The sequence below is a fragment of the Erpetoichthys calabaricus genome, chromosome 4 (genome assembly GCF_900747795.2).
Source record: "Erpetoichthys calabaricus chromosome 4, fErpCal1.3, whole genome shotgun sequence".
NCBI lineage: Eukaryota > Metazoa > Chordata > Cladistia > Polypteriformes > Polypteridae > Erpetoichthys > Erpetoichthys calabaricus.
Window position 1 is genome coordinate 209,026,714 of NC_041397.2, and position 24,140 is coordinate 209,050,853.

Sequence of the window (24,140 nt, forward strand, 5' to 3'; positions counted from 1 at the left end):
TCCTGTTTGTGGGATGAGAGAACAAAAGACTTATGGAAAGAGATAGAAACAGAAAGAGAGGGAAAATGGAACAAACAGGAGAGCAATTAGAGTTGGAAAGTGGGCTAGCCACCCAGCCAGACGTCAGACCCAGAAAAACACAAGTTTATTAGTTTGCATAGTCTTTTTGTCATTGTTTATTTACCTGGGTCTTTTTTTGTTCTAATAAATAGTTTTGTACAATTTCTGTCTGTCACTAGATTACTATTGAACTAGTGGGGTGATAACCTTGATCTTGGTTTTGATTGACAATTTATAATCTGATATGTTCTGGGAATTAAAAAAATTAGGTAGTGGCAATCTTGGTAAAGTGACGTATGCAAGTGACATAGCTGAAAGACAGAGAAGAGCGGTGATAACTGCTGAGAGAAAGGCAAATTGCACAAGACAGAACACCAGAATAATAAGAAGACTGCTGAGCACCATACAGGGATACACAATGCCAAAATGAGAAAGACAGGGAAATGCATACAATCAACAAATACATGTTTAGAATTCAAAATCAAGTGAGTTATTTTGTGTGTAAACAACTGGTGGAGCATTTGTCATTCTTTATATTTAGAATTTTGCACACTGGGAGAAAACTGAGGGCTAAACCCAAGACATGCTGGACTAATTATACATCTTGATTGTTGCAGAAGTGTCAGAACATTCCAAAAAAAGGTTTGGAGTAAGTTGTTGAGGATAGGAAGGCCTGGTCAGTCCTGCTCAGTATTCTGCTACTGTCACCCTTTCCAAGAAAAATATAAAGAATGGTGATGATGTTGAATATACCACGATCAATTCATATATTGGCTGGATGGCAAGCTAGTGCAACAATAAAAGTTACCAATTGTAGTTGTTTTTCAAGATGGTTTGCTTTAGAAACAGGGCTGGTAAGTCCCCTATATATTTATGAGAAATATCAGCATCTCTGAATTATCACCATGAGACTGTAACTAATCTTTTGAAGAATCCTGTGATGGACTGGTATTATATCCAGGAAGATCTTAGCTTAAAGGGTATAAAAATAAATTAAGTAAATAAATCAATTTTCAGAAAAAATGTTAAAATTCGACTAATTTTAATTTGTAATTTTTCTGTCCAAAAATTAAAAGCATCTATATAAATAAGCATGATATTAAAAATAAGAACTTAAGATGCAAATTTTATTTTTTCTTGAATAACTATTAAAGTATATACAAATGTTTTAAAAAGTTCAGAAAACTTGGCAGTGTTACTAGTTATAGAATAAAATACTATTCTTTAATAAGCACATTAAAAGCATTTTATTAGAATAAAATTGTACTTAATATTTTCTGACATAATGTATCTGTAATATTATCCAGAACCTCAGCCCAGTGTCAATGTGAAATTTAACAGCTACTGTAGTTTAAAACAGAGAGAGAGAAACTATAAAAACTAGATCATGAATTCTTCAGTTATTCATTATTTTTGTAAGACCAGATTCTTGATTTCTTGTTGTGTAAAGAAAGTAAGTGATAACTATCATCACGATAAAGATAAAGGAGAGGAATCCCACAGCTATTCCTAAGCCGAGTGATATGGCAGAAGCATGACTCCAGGCTGCGTCATTCATTTCTGAAAAATGACAAGAACCAAATACCACTATTAGGCATTTCTTGTGCTTAAACTGCTTTACGTTACAGACTAACAGTATTTCATTCATCATTTTTTATTACTATAAACATCAAAGGGCATTGCTCTACTGTAAGAAAATTATTAAAAAATAAATGTACACCTAGCTAGGATATTTAGCTCAGTCATTTATATTTCAGATTGCTTTCAGTTCATAGCACTATAATATATATATATATTTTTTTTTTAATTTATTTTTTGTTTGTTTCCACAGTTCCTCCTTTTCCTTGTGCCTTCACACAACTGCACAGCTGTCAAATTAATCTTTTTTGTCTTGTTAAAGTTGAGCACTGAATAACTTTAATTGGACCCTCTTATACCCACCTTTCTCATAGGCCTTGTGAGCTAAGGTGTGTGCTTTGATAGTGAAGTAGTGTAGAGTGTAGTATGGTAGTGTACCTTAGTAGCAGCCACACCTCCATTGCAAAGTGACTTGGCACAAGGGTTGCAAGAAAATGATCTACTGAGCTTCATTTTCTAGTTATACTTGTTATTCAGAGCCATTTCAAAGATATGGTAGGATGTGTGTGTATTCCAAATTTATATGCAGTGAGGAATTCATGAGAAAAGCCAGATTCATTTGTAATGGACAATCCTTGTCCACAAGATCAATGGTCACAGCAGTCATTTTATAATCTCTCTTGTACATGCAGTTCCAGTAAATATCCTTAGGTCTAGGTATTAAACAATACATTAATAAGGCATTGATTTGTATGGAAACCACTATACAATATCCCCACACGTAAACCTTAGCAGAAATTCTGTAACAAACAATTAAATCCATCGTGGAACTTGTTTGGTGTTATCAAATTGTACAATTCTATTTAAAGGAAGTTTGCTAATTTTAAAACAAGCTCTTCAATAAACATGAAGCAGGCACAGTAAGAAAATGCAATACAGCTGTCAATGTAACGAGTATAAAAATATCAAAATAAATACTCACGGAGCTCTTCTGAATTTAGCACTATAAAGAGAAAAATACATTTAACAATTTTAAATAAAAGTTGTAAAAATGTCCACATCAATACATAAACAAAATGTATAACAAAACAGTCATTATTTTTTTCAAACTTGTTTATTCCAATACCAGGAAAAAAAATAAACAATGAGAGTTAAGCTGTATTGTGCAGAAAGAGAATAATCAGTATATGGTTTATACAGTATATCTAACAATAATAATGGATTGTCAACCTAGGATATAACACTAGCATATAATTGGATTAGGGATATTTAATATTATAGAAGTAGATCAGTGGTTCTTAACTGTTTTTGTTCCGTGGACCCCCTTTGCCAGTAGGGTGAATGCCACAGACTCCTTCTCAGAATAATGTTTTTAAATGCGTAAAATAAAATTGCAAAGGAAACCAGTTATCTTGAAATAAAGTTACCAAAATAAGAAAAACATATGATGCAGTAATACATGTGCTTCGTTCTTAAGACATTAAATAGTGAAAAGTCAAGCAAAATGACACCTTTTATTGGCTAACTAAAAAGATTACAATATGCAAGCTTTCAAGGCAACTCAGGCCCCTTCTTCAGGCAAGATGATTACATGATGATGATTACATCATTACAAAAATAAAGATTTTTTCCCATCTAAGCTTACAGATCCCCTGAAATCTTTCCATGGACCCCAGGTTAAGAACCTCTGTAATAGATGAATGTCTGATAAAGTAAAAATTTGCTTTTAAATGTTTAAAGTCTTAAAATGTCATTATAGACAGAATAATAGTGTCTCAATTCTGTGTGATTTCAGTCAAGGTAGTTTTCACTGTTCATCCATGGATTGTAACAGAGACCAAATATGGAACAAAGAGAAACTATCTACTGCCTGTCATTTTATTTTTAGGGTGATTTGTGACACAACTCAACAACAAGTGGAGACTGTCGACAAGTGATGGGGCCTAGGTGTACAAAACAGTAACAGGTTGAAAAAGGGTTTTAGAGATGTCAAAAGACACTTAGAGCAGTACTGCAGAAAATGCAAAAGTCCACCCTAAGAGGTTCTTCCAGTGTTTTAGTAGTACAAAAATATTATAAAATGCATTAAGAACAGTGAAGGTGAAATAAAATAAAGAAATACAACAACAACATTTATTCATATAGAAAATTTTTATACAAATGGTGTTTCTCAAAGTGCTTAATAAGATGAAGAAAAAAAAGTTTATATGAAACAAAAATAAAATTGGGCAATACTAAGTAACAAAGAATAAAGTAAAGGAGGACAGAAAGTAAAGTAAGGAGGACAGAACAAAACAAAAAAAGAAAACTCCAGAGAGCTGGAGAAAAAACAAAATCTGCAGGGGTTCCAAGGCCGAGAGACCACCCAGCCCCCACTGGGCAAATGGCCTCAATTAAAATTTTTGTAAAGTTTCAGTAGTTACAGAAAAAATTTTACTTCTTGAAAAACTAGGTAAATACTGTAGTTTTTCCTTTAAACTAAAAAGATCTCCATTGAAACTTCCATTTTCACATCATTTATGGAAGTATTTCCACCAACACTAAAACGACCAAAAATGTGTATGACATAACCATTCGCTTACACTTGATATGTCCATATCAGTAGAAACAAGAAGAGTATGTGTCCTCTTTGAAGGGACGGTTACACCACATGATTTATCACAGAACTGTAGTGGCTGATAAATTATTTGATTTTTGTGCATATATGTAGCATTCAAACTGTGCAAAACAGAATTAACATGCATACAGGTAAGGAACACAACAAGTAACATGAAAAGAAACTCCTCTATATCCATTATGTTGGAATATGGTTTTCTTTCATGAAGGTTGACAACTCGGAGAATAAGAGATTATATTCAGCAGTATCCACTCTGGGAGCATTTCATATTAAGCCCAAACCAATTGGTGTGCAATTAGTGACTGCGTTTTCGAAGTGTCATTTTAAACTATCTACACTGAAACACTGAGACCTGTATTTTCATATATATACTGTATATGGCTATGGAAAACGCCATCAAAAGTCTGTGTTTTTTGGGTATATCTGCATTTTTAAATTAAAACGTAGTAGAGCTATGGAGGTTATATAAAGTGAAATGCTGCTAAGAATAAAAAAGCTGAAATCATACAAAATGCAAGGACTAACTAACATTTAAACAAAAGTGCTAAGGGTAGTTACTTGTATAAATATATATACTGTATATATATATATATATATATATATATATATATATATATATATATATATATATATATATATATATATATATATATATAAATATAAAAATCCATAATATTAATTTATCACAGATCAATTTCTTGTGGGAATTCCTTAAAATTGGAAGCTAGAAAACATTTTCCCATTATATACAAAAGTGACTAAAGTTGCTATAGGTCAGACAGCCTAACACGGGCCATGGGTAAAAAAGAATGGAGTTAATCATTTAATTAAATAACACATGCCCAGTTAGATAGATTTAAAGAGAATTGTTTTTCAATAATATTGTAATATTTTCTGAGAAAGCAACAGAAGCACTTTAATAGGGGGTCTCTCAAAGTATGAATAATTTGATTTTCAGAAAGTTTTAGAGAAGTCACACCGAAAAGGCGAGTAATTAAACTAAATGAACACTTATTTAGAATTAGATGATGTTAGTAGTGAGGATTTTCGGGAATCTGTGTTGGCACCACTCCACTTTTAATTTATATAAATGTTCTGAATAAAACTGTTAACTAACTGTTTAAGTTTGCAGTTGAACTACAATATTACTCAGAACATGAATGCAGCCAACAAATATGTCAACTCCTAGCAAACCAGTCACCAGCTTCATAGTATAGCTACAACTGTTGTGTGATAACAAATTAACATCCTGGGCAACCAGCTGATCCATATTCTTTAGACATAGTCTAATTACATTTTATAAAAAAAAAAAACATATCTCCATAAATATTTTTTGTGCACACTTCTTATTTTTCTTTTATATCCATTGGCTGCTAATGGTAAACATTATGATTATATGCAGTCTTCATGTTAATAATGACTTCTGTGATGCTTTGCATTAGACAGTCTGTACACAGCACAGTGAAAAGTGCCTACAGTCAGAGCAACATAACAATTTATTAAATTAATAGACTCTTTTTTATTTCTTTCCAACAGATATTTAATTGGGATGCATTTTGTTTTGATTTTGAATGATTTTTGAAAATAAAGTGATAGGCTTACCATTTTCAGCACTAGTAGTGATTGGATTGGAAGTGACAGTGGAAGGTTCATTTAACAGTGCTGGAGACAAGGTTGTAGTAAGTTCTGGTGCGGCCCTTCTTTTCCGGTTACACTGCATCCAAAAGAGGAAAGCATATTCAGGAGACCATTTTCCTTTAACATTTTCAGAGTAAATATGCTTTAATCTTTAACTATAGATTAATAAATATTAAAAAAAAGAAAATTTAAGGAGTTTTCTCCAAAATCAGAGCAACTTATTATATGTTCTATTTAGATCATTCTTTTATGCAAAGTAACTTACATATCACAACTGCTGTGACTCTGTGTTAGGATATAGCGGGTTGGAAAATGGATGGATAAATAATATGTTTAAATTTTTTGACAATTCTAATTAAGAACTTAAGAATTTTGCTTACTTAATGGTGAGGACTAAACTAGCAACCCTCACAAAAAAATTCAACACTTCAGCAATCAATTAATCAACTTTACTTATTAATTTTTTGTTGTTATACAACACAGAAGATATCCATGAATCTTCAACCCGTATTTACAGCATGGACTCAAGTTGTTCTGGCTCCATTAGAACATATTCACTAATTTACATACTGTACTTGTCCTTTCTTGAGCCATTAATATTACTTCGGATTATAGAAGATCCAGAGTTGACCCCAGCACCACACATGTAAAGGAAGACCTTCATTAATTTCAGTCATATTAGGATGCAGAAACATTCATACTTGGTATGAATTTTTATTGGGGACTATGTGCCTTCCTTGCCATGTTCTATAATGTAGGTTGTGTATGCCATTTTAAAGATATTTGCCGGGATGTTTTTATGTTTATGATTTTACCCATCCATGGATTTGTGAACTTGCGTTCTTCATTATGGGCTTGTATAGAACAAGAGGTAGTTGTGCACGAGCTAGAAACCATCCCTGGACAGGGCACCATTTGATTCCAGGATTTACTCATGCACATCAGGTCAACCAAGAGTTTAAAATTAATATAATAAATCTTTGGGATTTTGAAGAAAAGTTGAGTAACAAGGATAAATCCAAAATATACAAAGTTCAGCTGACTGAGGTCTTTGGAGTAGTGAGACAGTATCAATAATCACCATACCAGAATATCACCTCTTATTCACACAATTAAAAAAATAGAGCAAATAACTATATAGGTTTTGAAATTACCTTTTGCAAGTTAGCACAGTCATTGGTGTCACAAAGTCGGGTGATACAGTGTAAATAGTAAGTGGAGGTGGTTAAATTTCTTTGCTCTGTGAAGCGGAATGCAGGGAAAGAGAACCGGGCATATTGGCTTTTACCATTAACATATATGTTGACCAACTCCTGTTTGGTACATCTGTTTAAAAAAAAAAACAAAAAACAAATTGTCAAAGTTAAATGTAGTGGGTAAGATTATGTCATTTGTTCCTGATTGATATAAATGAAATTTTTAAATAACAGCGTAGACTGAATAACACTAATTTACTGGTGTTTTCTTGTTTAAAGAAATGGAATACTATTTGACCTTATTGGAGTTCCTTTGTCAACTTACAGCTCAATCACTGACATATTCTTAGTGAAAAGACAGTAAAATGTACATACTGTTTACCATATTATAAATATTTATGAGCCACAATGTATATATACAGTATAATTACTTATACATCTTTTCAGCCTTACAAGATATTAACATAGGACACACATATTAAAGTACTTGACTTTCATCCTGACCCTAGTAGTCTTTGTATTGGACTCCATGTTGTTCATTAAAGGGTTTAAAATTCGTCATAGCCATATCTTAAATGTAGGGAGATCCTCCAGTCATCAAGCCTTTCCAGGTGGTACATGAGATATAAGGATACACTGTTCTGGTAAGTACTTGGCCGTGTTTTTTCATCCAAGAGGGATCTTTTATGATTGCCATTACAGACAGTGCCATTGCTAATATTTGTTTTCAATCGGTTATTTTGTTTTTCATTATTTTATTTGTTAGCTTTGTTTTCCATGTTGTGTGTAACCATAGCATTCATTGCTAATCATTTTAAACAAAAAATATCTGACTTGTGATGTCATCAAGCTGCCCCTATAAAATATAACACTGCTCACGAGGAAATGTCTACGTTTTGACTCTAGGCATACAACCAAAAAAATCAAAAGGATGTCACAGTGAGATATAAGAGAATCGTTAGAGTTCATGCAAAGAACGATATCAAAAATAAAAATACACCAAGTCTTTTCCCTATCTAACCATATGCATATTTCCATTAATATTGAATTTTGTCCAAAGCATAGATAGATGTTACTGCACACTGCCATCTTATGTTGTGCACCACTTACAATCATGATGATTCAGGAGGCTGGAAACAGTTTCCATTACTGTTAACAGTCTAGCCAGTGTCATGGAAATCAACCAAAACATGGCAGTGCCTATGACAAAAACTAAAGACAAAATGACGCAGAGATATTATTAATAAAATAATGTCAAAAGTTGTTAAATGTATGGACATCCTAGAGTAATTTTAAAATATAATTTTAGTTCCCATAGGAAAATGAAAGCAGGGAGCCATGCACAATTTCTAACTCTAACATAGAGCAATCAATCAGAATTACCTTTGTGGCAATTTACTTAATGAAGGAGATGTGTTAGTAAGCAGAAATCTTTGATATCACAAGTGTTTGCAAGTATGACAAGGTGTGTAAACTGTTCCTTTTCTCTAAATAGACTAAATATTGCAAAAAAAACATAAAGATTGACTTTTTAAATACATTGTCATATTAAACGTTTAACAGTACATAATTGAAAATATGCAGCATGTCTAAAACACCTGAAGTAGGCCTGCTATCTCTCAATTAAATAACAAATGTTTTAGCATTATGTCCACCATTGCCTTGAGATAGACAGATGATACTACCAGAGCTGGAACTACAGTAGGTCCCGGGAACCAGGCATGCTCATTTAAGCAATTCATAAAATGAGTTAGCAAAAGGAGTTTAAAGGAACTTACGTAACAAAGAGATCATAGTAAGCTGCATTTGAGCTTGAAGGGTATGGAGAAACTGAGGCGTAGCAGCGATCAAGTAGTACATTAAACCTGGAGACAAAAGAAAGATGATTGTGTAAATACTGGGCACGTTAAACAGAAGGGAAATGATTGTTCAGCTTTAGGATATACTAGGGGATCTACCCAGCTGTATGATTCTTTTTCACTAAACATACAAAATTGCATGGGAATTTAGGCAAAAACCTTGTAACTTTTTGTATCTGATATTCTCAAACAAACTTGCCATTAGTGGTATTTATCAATGGTGGACAGGAGGAAGAAAAAAAGAGTTTTTCGTGATTAACTAGTTAAGTTTGTTTCTTTCTCCTGTTGTCGTCAACTTGAACAGGCGATAGACCACTCTTGCAACCACAGAATAATAGAACATATGCAGAAATGATTCACCCACACCAGTCATCTCTGGTCCTTTTGTATCAGCCTTCTGTTTTAGCTGTTCAATCAGGATTTATATCCAGGTAAATCTTAATGTAGCTGGCAGTGTGATGTAGTGGTTAAGGCTTTGGACTTCGAAGCCTGAGGTTGTGGGCTCATATCCTGCTACTGACACTGTGTGACCATGTGTGAGTCACTTGACCTGTGCTCCAATTGGAAAACCAAAAAAGAAATGTACACAATTATATCATAAATGTTGCAAGTTGCATTGGATAAAAGCATCAGCCAAATAAGTAAATGTTAACATCTACTCTCAAGATGAAGAACTCAGCCAGATGATAGCCTTTACTCTTCCTGAAGTCAAACACTAGTGATGAGTCAAACATCAGCTACCATGCTCAATAGCATCCATAACTAACACACCATATATTATAAATATATACTGTAACATAAAGTTAAAGTAATATTCTCCAACCTGTCTCCTACTATCATGAAAAATGCCCTGTATCCAATGTGAGACCCTGTCCATTCTGCAGAGCTCTTTTAGAACAAGGCTGATGTTATCATGGTGCTCCAGTAAATGCTGTGCAAGGTCTTTCTTCACAACTGCAATTTGTTATTACAACATAACGTCTGGTTAGACAGTGTTATTGTGCCTTTTTTTAATATAGCCTATTTTGGTTGCAAATGATAACCTCACAACACTGAATATCATTAAACAGGTTGGAAAATATTACTTTAACTTTATGTTACAGTATATATTTATAATATATAGTGCATTCGTTATTGATACTATTAAATAAGTGCTACCAAAGAAATAAAAATAAATTATTGCTTGTTAAGTGATTTAGATTTTTCCCAACTTTAAAATGTATACTATTGTACAACCTTCTCCAGATACTTATGAGGAGAAGACGAGCTAATAGTGTAACAAGTTTTTGAGTTATTTGCCCATAGAGCAATGTCATTCTAAGATATATTACACCAAAGAGGGCAACTAGATATGTGTTATCTGCAAAGGTGTCTCATAAATAAGCAAAAGTAGCCATTTATTAGGGAACTGAAGACAGGCAAAACCTGTGACCAAGGAATGCTGCTGCATGGAAGCATTTCTCACATGCAGGTTTTCATTTTGTTGAGAGAGATTTATAATTTTGATCTAAATTAGCTCATATCCACCACAGATTTTGAAAAATTAGATGTAACATATGATAAACATGATAATTAAGCTTTGATTCATATATACAAGCATGCAATTCTGAAATTTCAGACATCTTATATACTGTATATACATATGCGCATGCATATAAATGATAATCTCATTTTTTTTGTCATTCTTTCAGGCTAGGTTTGATCTGAATTAAGTATAAATTATTTCAAAAATATGCTGGCTGGGTTAACTTTCTCATATTTTATAAAATTGTTAGAGGTATGGCAGTTCTCCATGAAGTGACTTCTCCCTTACTTTTATATCATTTTATAGACAGTACTTAAAATTACAAGTTAATTATTTTTCTGTTTCATATTTTAAAAAGAACTGTATGCAGGTACATTTATATCTCTTAATCCCATAGGGTTTGGAAATGGTTAAACAAAATAGAATGGCCCAGTCTGAGGTACATGAAGGACAGTTCCCCGCAGTCAGAGTTCTTGCCCTTTCTATGAAATTTCATTGTACAGCTATGCAGAACGTTTATCATTCTTACTTGCTGGTTAGGTTTGTGGCCTTGACTTGCACATAAATTGGAGATCTTAAATTGATTCCTCGGGGTGGAATTTCAAGGAAGGTTGTATAGTTTGCATCCTAAAATTGAAAATAAAAAATAAAATTAATTACATAAATTGACAGAAGCAAACATCCATCCATCCATTATCCAACCCGCTATATCCTAACTACAGGGTCACGGGGGGTCTGCTGGAGCCAATCCCAGCCAACACAGGGCGCAAGGCAGGAAGCAAACCACAGGTAGGGCGCCAGCCCACCACAGGTCGTGCACACACACACATACACACACCAACACACTAGGGCCAATTTAGAATTGCCAATGCACCTAATCTGCATGTCTTTGGACTGTGGGAGGAAACCGGAGTACCCAGAGGAAACCCATGCAGACACAGGGAGAACATGCAAACTCCACGCAGGGAGGACCCGGGAAGTGAACCTGGGTCTCCTAACTGCGAGGCAGCAGTGCTACCACTGTGCCACCCAGAAGCAAACATTGATTATAGTAAATGAAGAGTCAAAAGAAAAGCACACTGCAGTGCTAGCTAAGTTGTACATCAGAATACAACAAATTATCTAAGAGTGCAGAAATGATCAATTTCAGAATATGGGCAATTTAGGTACAACTGATCCCTTGACTGCTAATCCATGTTCTTAAAATATAGTAATATTCTTATAACAGTAAATTAGAAATGTGGAATTTTGAGAGTGCAGAAACTAGGCGCTTATTTTGGGTAGTTGAGACTTGAATGTCATTGTGTAGACAGAAATGCACAGGGATGCCTTCTAATGGTGAACTATTTTTGTACAACTTTATGCTGTATAAAATCACTGAAGTGTTTTATTGTTAAGAGATGTTTAAATTTCATAGCTGTAGCCATTATTTCTCTAACAGTCTGCGGATTCAGAATACCCTTTCTTGTAAACTGTTTTAAATGTATTGTAAACTGTTTTAAATATATTAACTTTAATATTTACAAACAAACTAGGTTATTATCCCCTATTCCTTTGGGGTTAAAGTCTGTACTTTTAAGTAGGCTGTGACATACAGCTTGTCTATTCTAGTGAGATAAATATTTACAAAGAACATTTATCTTTCCTTACAGCATCACACAAACACTTCACAGTAAGAGAAATCAGTTATGAATATTGCTGTTTTCTGATAATATTATTCTTTCCTAAAGAAGAATGATCTAAACAGTACAGCTTTTGTGTAATTTGAAGAGCAGAGATGGTCTCAAGGTTACATGAGACAGAGACAAGTCAATTTGAATGCTGGTTTGTTACATTATAACTTTAAATACTTTGTAACAAAGAAGGGCAAAACTAAACCAGTACATAGATATTGAATTAAAACAGAAACTACATTTTAAATAATTGTTTGCAAAAAAAAAAAATCTAAGTCTTCTCTGTATATGTAAACAAAATTCAAATGCTAGAATGCAGTTCAGTATTCAATAGAATGGCCCCTATGGCATCACATGCATGTGAAGCCACGCCTTAGCATGGTACCATAGCAACCAGAATACAAGAAGACAATACTGTAATGGTAAAATCATTGTGTGATGTTCAAATAGCAAAAAACCTGTGTTTTTATATATAACAAGACCACGAAAAAACTGAAAGAAAATGCAAAAATAATAAAGAAGTTAATGAAAGGATGACAAAATGTTCAGTGTTTAATTCATGATACTTTACAGTATTCTATATATTAAGCACTCTACAAACATACCAGTATGTCCAGTAGCACCATATTTTAAAGATTACCACTGCAATGCCCATATGGCATGTCATACTTACGCTAAAAAGCTGGAGACTCAAAGTAGTGACAAAAGTACCATTGTTGTCTTTCAAAGCAATAGTGGCCCCAGTGCTGTCAAAACAGATATAACACAATATAACTATCAAAATACTGGTTGTGTGAATTGCATTTAATGTTTGTTTTTCCCTCAACTTGAAATATCCTTGCATTCAGTGCCATTTTCTTTATGTAATGAAAGCACATGTCAGCATTGATGGAGACTCTAACTAATTTTATTTTCTCCTTGCCATGAAAATACATCCATCCATCCCTCCATCCTCTTCCGTTTATCTGAGGTCGGGTCGCGGGGGCAGCAGCTTGAGCAGAGATGCCCAGACTTCCCTCTCCCCGGCTACTTATTCTAGCTCTTCCGGGGGAATCCCAAGGCGTTCCCAGGACAGCCGGGAGACATAGTCCCTCCAGCGTGTCCTGGGTCTTCCCCGGGGCCTCCCCCCGGTTGGACGTGCCTGGAACACCTCACCAGGGAGGCGTCCAGGAGGCATCCTGATCAGATGTCCGAGCCACCTCATCTGACTCCTCTCGATGCAGAGGAGCAGCAGCTCTACTCTGAGCTTCTCACCCTATCTTTAAGGGAGAGCCCAGACACTCTGCGGAGGAAACTCATTTCAGCCGCTTGTATTCGCGATCTCGTTCTTTCGGTCACTACATGAAGATACATGAGTTATTAATATTATTGTATTACCATACATAGAGTAACATTTTTAGAGTCTCTTTTATGCAGATTAGATTGATTGATTGAATAGATTGGACTTAAAACCCTAAAATTAGGAAAAAGATTATGGTAATCAAAATAATCACCAAGGCAGGATTTAACCCCACACAGGACTCCAGTCCTTCATAGAGCACACTGGACTTATTAACTTAGCAGCTTGTCACTTGTCCTGTAAAACTGATTTCTTTTAATTAGTAATCTTGCAGGACATGATGAAATGATGCTGAAAATAAATTGACCAAATCCATATTATAAAGCATATATAATAACAAGAGAAAAGTCTGAGGATTGATAGATAGATAGATAGATAGATACTTTATTAATCCCGATGGGATTGGTTATGCTAAATTGGTTTGAACAGGACCTGTTCGTCTTGTAATAAATCAAAATTGATTTAATGTTCTTTTCATAATTTCTTCAAAACCTGTTTTCATACTAAACTTCAGTATCAGTAAAGAAAAGTAAATTGTAAAAGAAATTGAAGGTTTCTGATATTCTGAAATACCAATCTGCTTAGAAACTCGGCAAATACATTAAAAATTGAGCTGATCAAGTAGAGTCTAATATAAAAATGGTTTGAAGGGAAGTTTAAAAGATGAAAGGGCAAGAAAAATGGAGAAGCCTCAACAACACCTCCTTTTGTCCGTCTATTTGTGGAGCTCCTTACTATAATTATGGTCATCAAGTCTGTCAAAGAGAAAGCATACAAGAGGCGAACACGCCTAGCTGTTTTAAATGTATTCCTGCCCACATAAATACAAAGAAAGTAGGCAGAACAAAAAAAAAGACTAACACACACTTATTTCTGCTCTAATGATTGGCCAGTAGTAAGAAATCGGATGGTTTAACTAACTTTAAAGTAAAAATGATTGATGGCTGCCTTGTCCCCATCTGAAGCCTCCTACTTATATTTTTCACGTTTTTGTTTGAAGTAGGAGGTAGGGGAAAGATTTTGGTGGAGATCAAAGGCAAGGAGGGAGAATGGCATTTTTCCGAAGGTGTGAAGATGAATAGAGTTTTGCATAAGAGAGGACAGACTTTTTTCGAAGGAAAGATGGTGTCCTAAAATGGACACCATGCACAAACTATAAGCAACGAGAACAAAGGAGTCACACTTTGTAAAGAATACTGTTATTATTTTTCATTTCTATATATATATAAAATACAACATCTGTATGTCTGTCTGTCTGTCCACTTTTCATGTGAGAACTACTTAATGGATTTAGATCAGATTTTTTTCTATAATTTGCTCGAACATTCTGGTTTATTTTGCGACCTCTCTCATCACACTTAGTATCATAGTTCGCTTGCAGTACAGATTTATTTGTGCGAATCTGAGAGAGACACAGGGGGGACCGAAGGGAGGGGGGTGGGGCACTCCTCACTCACTTGCCAGCCTCGTGACGTATCTTACATCCATTTAGCTAGCAAACGAGAGAACTACTTAACGGATTTAGATCTGGCTTTTTTCTAGAATTTGCTTGAATATTCTGGTTGATTTTGAGACTTCTCTCATTGTGCTAAGAATCATAGTTCATATATTTGTGCTAATCCGAGACAGAGGCTGCGGGCTGAGGGGAGGGGAAAGCATTATGTCAGGAGTACGGAGCCAGGCAAGGCCTTCCTCGCTGTTCTGTTTCACTTCAACATGGGCGGAGCCATGGGGGACGGCTACTACAGTATATTACTGGGAAAATATCCTTTAGAACTTCCTTTTTGAAAATTTTCTTGTAATGGCTTTATTAACTTATATTTTAAACCGGTTTCACACAAAGATATTTTGTTAATCCATATATCATTAAAATTCGCAAATTGTGGACAATGCTGAAGGATGTTCTGGACTCAAGGTATGATCTTGAATTGAATGTCATGCTTCTGGTGACCTGAAGAATCCATAACAAAAAGCATCTTTGCTTTATGTTCTACCTAGGAGCCTCTGGAAATACTGGAAATCGAGGCATTAAATCTCCTAGCATCTAGGGTGCTGCACAACGTTTTTAAGGAGTGAAGAATTTATTATCGAATATATTTAATAATTTGTCACTTACTGAGCTTATATTTGAACTATCAAAACATGTTTCATGTTTCCCAAAGTAAAATTATTTTTATGTACTGTACATGTAAATGCAGAAAAGCAAATATTCTAGCAAATAGAACTAAAAATGTATTCATGAATATGCTCAAAATACATTATCTGAGGTAGTGTCTTATAACAAGTTACTTCCATTTATATATTTTAGTGGTACAATGCCACAGTGGTTTATGAACTTGGATTTTTGTCCCATCCCAGACACTCTCATTGCTGGTTTGTGGACATTTTCACATTGTATGTACATAGTTTTTTCGCAAGATATATCAAGTTTTGCTCCTATATACTACATACATGTAAATTAGATTGCATGGTGACTGGTCCTGTATGAGTGACGATGTGTGTGAGTATGACTGTACTGTGAGACGGACTGGTGTGCCATCCACGGGTGGTTCTTTTGTGTGACTGATGCAACCTCCACAACCTTGAACTGACCAAAGCTGGCAATTTACTAGATGGATGATACCTTTCAGTTTATCAATACTGCATGTTACTTACACATCAATCCTTGTGTTGTTAATAATGTACTCCAGAGGGTATGTACAGGAGTAAAGGTACAGAAGCTGTTGATTGTAAGTCACAACGCCAGTGTTTGGATCAGTAGACTGAATTACGCCGCTGATGTTTACACTCTGAATGTTTGAAAAATCTTGGAAAATTCCGGTACCAGGAGAACTTGTTATCTGTGAGATGAAATTGAACAAGAATTATTTCTCTGTGAATATGTATACTTCTTACACATTGCATGTTCCTTTGGAAATTCAATACTTCTGACCCAGCTGTAATTCTACTTTGTAGCTCCACATCTCACGTCACCCTTCTATGTACTGGTATCTGGAAGGTTGCAGGTTCAAATCCTATTACTGCCAGAAGTAATGGGCCTTGAGCAAGACCCTGTACAATGGCTGACCCTGTGCTCTGCATGCAAAAAGAAAATTTCTCCTCAGGGAATAACAAAGTATATCAAATCAATAAATCAAGTCAAAATTGTTTGGGAGCCACAACTGGCCTCAGGGTCCTAAGCAGTCACTTGCCTCAATTTATGCTTTGAAACAGCTGTGCTTATTTTCATATATAGTTTCAAAGTTTAAGCTCTAAATTGTTAATTGACTTGCTCAAAGATACACAGTGAATTAGAAGTGGTTATTGAACAAGGAACCTTTTGGTGTAAAGTCTAGTTCCTTAGCCACTACACCATACAATATCCACAATGGCAATAAACGAGCCAGATGTTGACTCAAAATCAGTGGACCTGTGAGGCTCAAAGCTAACCATTATGTCACCCCTTTTCAAAATGATATGCACATATATATTGGCCTCTAACCTTATAACTGCTTCCACAAATGCCGCTTTCATTGAGAGAGAAGTTGAATCTGAGAACTGGTGGATTTGTGGTCATGTCGAGCTTCCCCTTGCAATTAGGGTCCGTAATCAGGTTGTTCATGACTAAGAGAGTCTCATTGTATCCTGAGTAGACAACTGGACAGACTTGTACAGCCAGCTCAATGGAGTACGCCCCACAGGATACAGCAATGTCATTGTAGTCTGTTAAGGAGAAAAATTCATTATATTAATTTTGACAATTTCATAGACTTACTCAACAATGAATAGTACTATTTACAGTGCCAATGTTTCAATATACTTCATTACTCGATATTTCCTTCACTCGTCAGAATACACACTTTGATGATGTTTGAATGTACTTTTCATTTCAAAATACAATAGTCCTGCTTACATTTTAGTATTTCCCCACAGTTTTCAATTAACATACATTAACATTATATTCACTTTTAGGTGTATATACCTAAGGAATTGCAGTTCACGTTCCCAGAAACTAATGCTGTGTGATGGACCAAAGTGCCATCGTGTCTAGTGGAAAAAAAATATAAGCCAAGCAATTAAGTGGAAAGATCCAAAAGATATACCAGACAGCCTAAATCAGTACACACATTGAATATAATACCTTAGTCTTTTATGAGAAAAGTTCAAGACCAGTAAACCATTTTGAAGCCACTGTAACCCGGACACACACAGGCAGCACACAGGTTCAACACAACACCCGGTTGATTGACAGTTTAAAGTGTACAATCACCAGCACCAATACACAGTCCCTTCTTGCCGCCAGTCAATCTGCCTCCACTCCTCCTCAGGCTTTGTCTTCTTCCTCCCAACTCTGGTCCTTGAATGGTGGGACTGACCCCTTTTATAGGGCACCCGGAAGGACTCCAGGAGCCTAACGAGCTTCTTCTGGCCACACTTCCAGGTGTGGAGGAAGTGTGGCCAAATAAGGCCCTGGAAAGGTCCATGTGCCCCTTGGCGGTGGACACAGGCCCCATCAGGGCTGAGCTACCCTGCTCATGACCCATGGCCCTGCTGGAAACCAGGAGAGCTGCCCTCTGTCAGCCCGGGTTATAAACTGTCCCAAAAATACTCTCTCCCCCTGGCTTTCCACACTCTGGGCATCCTGGCCAGGCAAGACTTCCGACCTCCCGCCACACCATGCAAAAAAATATTCTATTTTTCTTAAGGTGCTTGGCAATCATACACAACTAATAACTGTGTGTGATACCCCCTGCAATCCAAAATTTGCACAGATCTTGTTTTTCATTACCAAGATAAACAAGGATAGTAGAGAGAGATACGTTCAAAAAGAAGGTGGGAAAAAATAGCTATTCTTAATTTACAAGTTGCCAAAAACTAGAACAAAAAGTAGCATTGTGTAATCAACACAGCCTAGATAACCCAAAACCAAATAGTACACAAAATGAATAAGAAAAGCAATCATGTAAATTCTTTTCTTCTTTCTTTGTTAAATGATTTTCAAAAAAAAAATATTAAAAAAAACCTATACGCAAAAATTACCAAATAGCTAGCTCATTGATGAAAAAAGCCATGCTCTGCTCCAAAGATTCTCCTGGAGTCAATGAATGCTCCTTGCCCACCTCACTCGCAGTTTCGCTCCCACTAACACTCTTGGCTGGAGCTGATGCTGCCATGTCAGGTCCTGGCAGGTCTGTACCTTTGCCCGTCTGAACCTATGTTATTTTACATTCATTGATAGATGATAGATGACTATTTTCATAGTTTATTTTATTCGTTATTATTATTGTTACTACAGTGCCATCTTGGTTTATGATAGCCGCTGTCATTTTGTAATTGGGTTGATAGGATGCAAATATAAGTTGCTGGGAGCATATACTGGAGGTCACACCATATATATATATAATTCTCTAAGCCGCCGCCAGAGCGGGCAAGACACCCATAAAAGCACGCAGGAAGGAGCCACGCCCACCAACTCTAAGACCGTTGGATACGACGAAAACTCGCAGAGCCACGCCCACCAACTCGGACGCAACGCCTCGGAAAACACGCCGTCATTTCTGTTTGTCTGTGCTACAGTCTGCATGCAGCTCTGAGCCACGTTGAGTTTTCGGTTACGACGCACAACCGCGTGCAACATCGCAAACTGTTTTACACGCTACATACAGCAATTCGCATCCGCGACAAACATGCGTCTTCTTAGATGGTCCTGCAGGAACACGGAAAATGTTTCCCCGCCCACCAAAGCAGGACCATGTAAGAAGAGGCATGTTTGTCGAGGATGTGAATTGCTGAATGCAGCGTCTAAAACAGTTTGCGAGGGGTATCCCATGGGATCCTTAAAACAATCCTTTAAAACTGAGGTTAAAACACAATGAAGGAAGCAGTCTTTAAAAACCAATAAGCCCTGTGCCTCTGTTTCATTAGCGTCTCACCTGCTTCACCAATGCAGGCCCTGCAACAGTCGAGACGCTCTCTCAGCAGCTGACCTTCTCTGTGCCTGACTCCACTATAGGCTGCAACAAAATTATGAAAGTACGGGCGCATTTGTTTCACACAAGCTGTGTGTGTGGGTGGGTTGGTGTTAGTTAGTTAATTAGTTACTCGAAGGATTTCAAGATTTAATATGCACAAGTGGTAACACTGCAAAAGCAGCCCAAACCAGAAAAGATGACTGGCAAAAAAGTGGCTGACAAATTAAACGCGTGTGCATTGTACTTACTGAAAGCAGCGTTACGGATTTTGCAAATGTTCATTTTTTTCCCTCTGCTTAAAAAACATTTAAAAAGTGGTGTGATTATGCGGTGTATACTACGCCGCGGGTTGGTATGCAGCGTGTAAAACACTTTGTTTGTCGCGGATAATTTGCCTTTTACTATTACACGAAGACAATTTCCTGTTAATACTTTGTTACATTGATATAGCGGTGTTCTCAGTATTCAAAGCGCTATCCACACAGGGAGGAACCGGGAAGCAAAACCACAATCTTCCACAGTCTCCTTACTGCAAAGCAGCAGCACTACTACAGCGCCACAAGGCAGTTAAAGAATACATCGGGCTCGATTTAGTTTTCACTTCTGTTTACAGAGATCGGGTCGTAGATAGCATTGTTGCAATGTTACTTTTCTTGGTGGCTTATTACATTACGGATGTTTCACATGTTCATTTTTTCCCCTGTGCTTAAAAGACATTAAAAAAGTGTTTCTCAACTGTGACTCTGGAACATCTCAGTACGCAAGCTATATTAAGCGTCAACAACGAAGACTTGCCACACCTTAATCTACAAGTACTGACACTTATCCCTACCTACGAAGTAACTTTCACCAGCGCGGCCTTCTTTGTCACAGACTATCCTGCTTTCAGTCACGGACAATTATATGTTGCTCTCTCCAGAGGTCTATCTTTTCATTCACTCACAGTGGTATCTACAAACCCACCCCATTTGGACAACTGTGTCGTTCAGGAAGTGTTCACCCATCAATACATAATTATGCGGCATATGCTACGCCGCGGGTTGGCTAGTTAATGTATAATTCATGATGGTATTTAAATCCCATGTACAGGAAGTATGATTGTGCAACATTTAAAACAAAGACAATGATAAATGGATCTATCTTTATAAGCCTCTCTGGTTTTTCATCTTAGGTTTTATTGGATTTTGTCTTTTGGTTTGCGCATTGGACTGACCCAGTTACAAGTTCTTTCTGTGTTAGTCTCCATCATGCTCTGTCATTCTGTTCCCAGTGTTTTCTTTGTGCTACAAGCAGTTCAATACCCTACTTAATCTTCACTTTACTCAGCAATTTCATGTGGCTATGAGCAGTGTATGAAATACCCTGTGGTAATCAGTAGACCTGTTAGTGCCCCACTGATGTATTAACACTGAATCTTAGTGTGGTACTATGGAATATCAAATCAATTAGCTATTTAGAATGCTATCAGTTAGGGTATGCATATCTTAAGTTGACAAAGTACATTACACACGGATACACAATCTACAAACCTCCTTGTACTTCTGAACATCACAAAGAATAGACACTTTTAATGAGACTTAAAAACATAAGAAATTTGACAAACGAGAGATGCCCATTTAGTCCATCAGTCCATTTGTTTGGCTAATAGCTAAGCTGTCCCATTATCTCATCTGGACACTGTTGTGTGCAATGTTAAAATGACTATTTCATTATGCAGATTAAGGCACTTGCATGCTATGAATCAGTTCTCTACCCTGCCACAGACCAGTGCTGCATCTCTAGCTACTTTAGACATGAAAATTGTTGGTGTCATATTATCAGCTTCACTGAGACCAAGGCAAGCGCTAATGGGTCCCATTTTATACTTTTTCTCTGAAAATCCCCACCCCTTTTCTGGAATCCTCTTGAGGCTTATCAAAGGATGTTTTTACCTTTCCTACCAAATGGGCTGCTGCCAATCCAGCATCTAGCCACACCCAGCATGCATAAAGCTGTCTATCTGCTACTACAAAATTTTCCTGCAAACCCAGTACAGTAATTAGCATTGGGTGTTTTATGTTATCACTAGCTTCACTTACCCTTGAAAACAGGTAATAGAATAAAATTAAAAATAGCTTTCCTCCTATGCCTCTCCTCGGTGTCTTCACATGACTCAAACTCTATTGCCTTATGTATGCCTGCTTGGTAGCTTAATGTGTTTCAACCTTTCTAGCCATCCATGTACCCTCCTGCGCCTTTCCTCGGTATTCTTGTCTGTCTTAACCACTCTTGCCTGGCATTTCCTCTATTGTTTGCATTCCCATAAAGCCTACTTCTCAGACTCTGTCATTTCCAGGTGCCTTGCTTGCCTCCAGTCCGCTTTTCGACTACAACCAATGACAGTGGCGTAGTTAGAGTTCATGCCACTCGTGGCAGAGCAGTGCTTCAATTTGCCACCCTCCAACATATCTGAATATGTTATCCTATTTAAATAGAAAATGAAAATGACGTATAGAGAAAAATTAAGATAAATTTTGCATAGATTTATTCATATATAAACAGCAATAATTTGTTACACATACTGTAATTATTTATAAGCATCAACTAGACAAGAATATAGTACATACACACTGATAAGCCGTGTTCTAATTATTAGTTTGATATAATTACGCTGCGAAAACCAGAACCAGTGTAGTGTACTAGTGATAGGTGGGGATGTTTTCTGCGTTGAGCAAGAACACATTCGGATTGATAATGAAACAAAATTATAAATTGTAAATTTGTTGTTTATCTTCCTAGAAATTACTATCGGTGTAATGTTTGTTTATTTTTGTTATTGCCTGATAAATTTCAACTGCTGTGTCTGATTCCGTCACAGAAGGACAGTCTGAAATTTATTTTTGAAGGATTTGTGGATAAAAATCAGAGAATTTTGCTTTTTTCATTCATGAGTGATATTTTTCCAAACCCTGCTGCTTACACATGAATTGTACTGAGCCTTTTGGCCAATAATGCCACCCCTAGCTATGCCACTGACCAACGGTAGACAGGCCCCCATTACCGACTTAAAAAAGTCACATTTTTGCAAATACTTCTCAACATTTAAGGGCTGCACCTTATTCATTAGTTGTTCAGTGAGATATTTGCTTTGTTATCATTGAAACGCTCCGTTTTAACTCCTTTTTAGTAAAAATAAAAAAATGTTTTCACAGTCAGGAATTGAGTTTCCCACCCCTAAAATATTGTGTCATCCTCCCTACCACTGAGCAACTAAAGACACACTGACCAATCAGACCAATCACTTACTCAGAGAAGGGCCTCACACACACACACACACGCACAAAGTAGCATTTTATTATATAGCAGAAGTAGATAACATGCATGTACTGCAAAACTCCGTAATTCTGAGTTTTAAATTGGTATTTATCAAATTGTTTTTACTAAGTATGTGGAAGCAAGATATGCAGTACATATCGCAATGAACTAAACATTTGTAGTGCACATGTACATTCATACATTCAAGAAAACATCAACAAATTATCAGCATATACAGACACGGTTCATTCGCAAGGGCCCAACACTTTTATGCCCCAAAGCTGTCCCTGTTTTCCACATCTTGTATCCATATGATAGGACCATCATAGTTCACTGCTGTGGGTTCCAGCTTTGTTCTATCTTACTAACACTGCAAGAAACATGAAATTAGCAAGGAACATAGATACTCCCGTTTTCAAATTATAGATCCTACTTACTGCCAGTACTATTTGTTACATCCAAACTTGACTCAAACTTTTTTTTTGTGGCACACTATAAATCTATTATTTTTAATCTCCTGGAGAATCAGTGTACTATACAGTCATACAATATCTGCTTCTAAATGAGATCAGTGAGGACAAATTAAGTTACCTGAAAGAAATTCTCTTGGCCAAAATGCATGGCATTTAGCTGCAAGTAACAAATGTGTAATGCAGCAGAGTAACGACTGGGAGTTCAGCACAGTCATGGTAGTAGAAGAGATATAATTAGCTGAAGCTGGAAGTTAGACTCTACCAGTAATAACATTTGACTGGTGTTTCAAGAGTAAAGACAATCACGACTTGACTATAAACACATACAAAGGAAAGTTATTGTATTATTTTGCCTAGCAGATCAGCTAAGACTTTGTTTTTCATCCTTGAACTTTTATGTTCTCTGCTGTCTTTTTTTTTGGTTTATCATTTAAGCATACCTACATAGTTTCCTCAATTGGTGGAGTCTGATTCTATCGCCATGCTATTTATTTTTCTGTAAATGCATCCACTTTATAGTAAAAACAGTAATTATTTACCTGGCGGTCTAAAATAAGATAAACAGTCATTGACATTGAGGGACAGGCTTCCTCTGAGAAGGTGCAAGGTGAAGAATACTATGGTGAAGGAGAGCATCATATTGAAAAACATGCAAGCTTGATGCTGGAAATGAAAAGGAAATTTAAAAGCATCACTGAGTATATTCATGATGTTAAAAGTTAAAGTTTCATCATTTAACAACATAAGCAAGATTTTTTAAACATGGGCATATTAAAAATGTTTGAAAGTGTTTGACACTATGCCATTACAATTGACAAATAATCCTAAATATGGTCATTGCTGGCAAAAGATTTACTGTATATAAAGCTTTTTTACACCTTGTTAAAAGTAATGCTGCAAACTGAATGCAGACTGCTGTATATACTGAAGAGCAAAG

The 24,140-nt window shown here is 36.1% G+C and overlaps 1 protein-coding gene across 1 annotated transcript; it reads right to left on the minus strand.

Annotated features, from left to right (window-relative positions):
- Positions 1-1,170: 1,170 nt before the first annotated feature.
- On the minus strand, positions 1,171-23,845 carry LOC114651200 (zona pellucida-like domain-containing protein 1). The gene is made up of 9 exons (XM_051926642.1): positions 23,743-23,845; positions 16,967-17,187; positions 16,141-16,325; positions 12,820-12,892; positions 11,003-11,100; positions 8,868-8,954; positions 7,048-7,219; positions 5,858-5,969; positions 1,171-1,620 (listed from the first exon to the last, which is right to left on the minus strand). The coding sequence occupies exons 1-9, from the start codon at positions 23,840-23,842 to the stop codon at positions 1,457-1,459; spliced, it is 1,212 nt and encodes a 403-aa protein (XP_051782602.1). The 5' UTR covers positions 23,843-23,845; the 3' UTR covers positions 1,171-1,456.
- Positions 23,846-24,140: the final 295 nt, after the last annotated feature.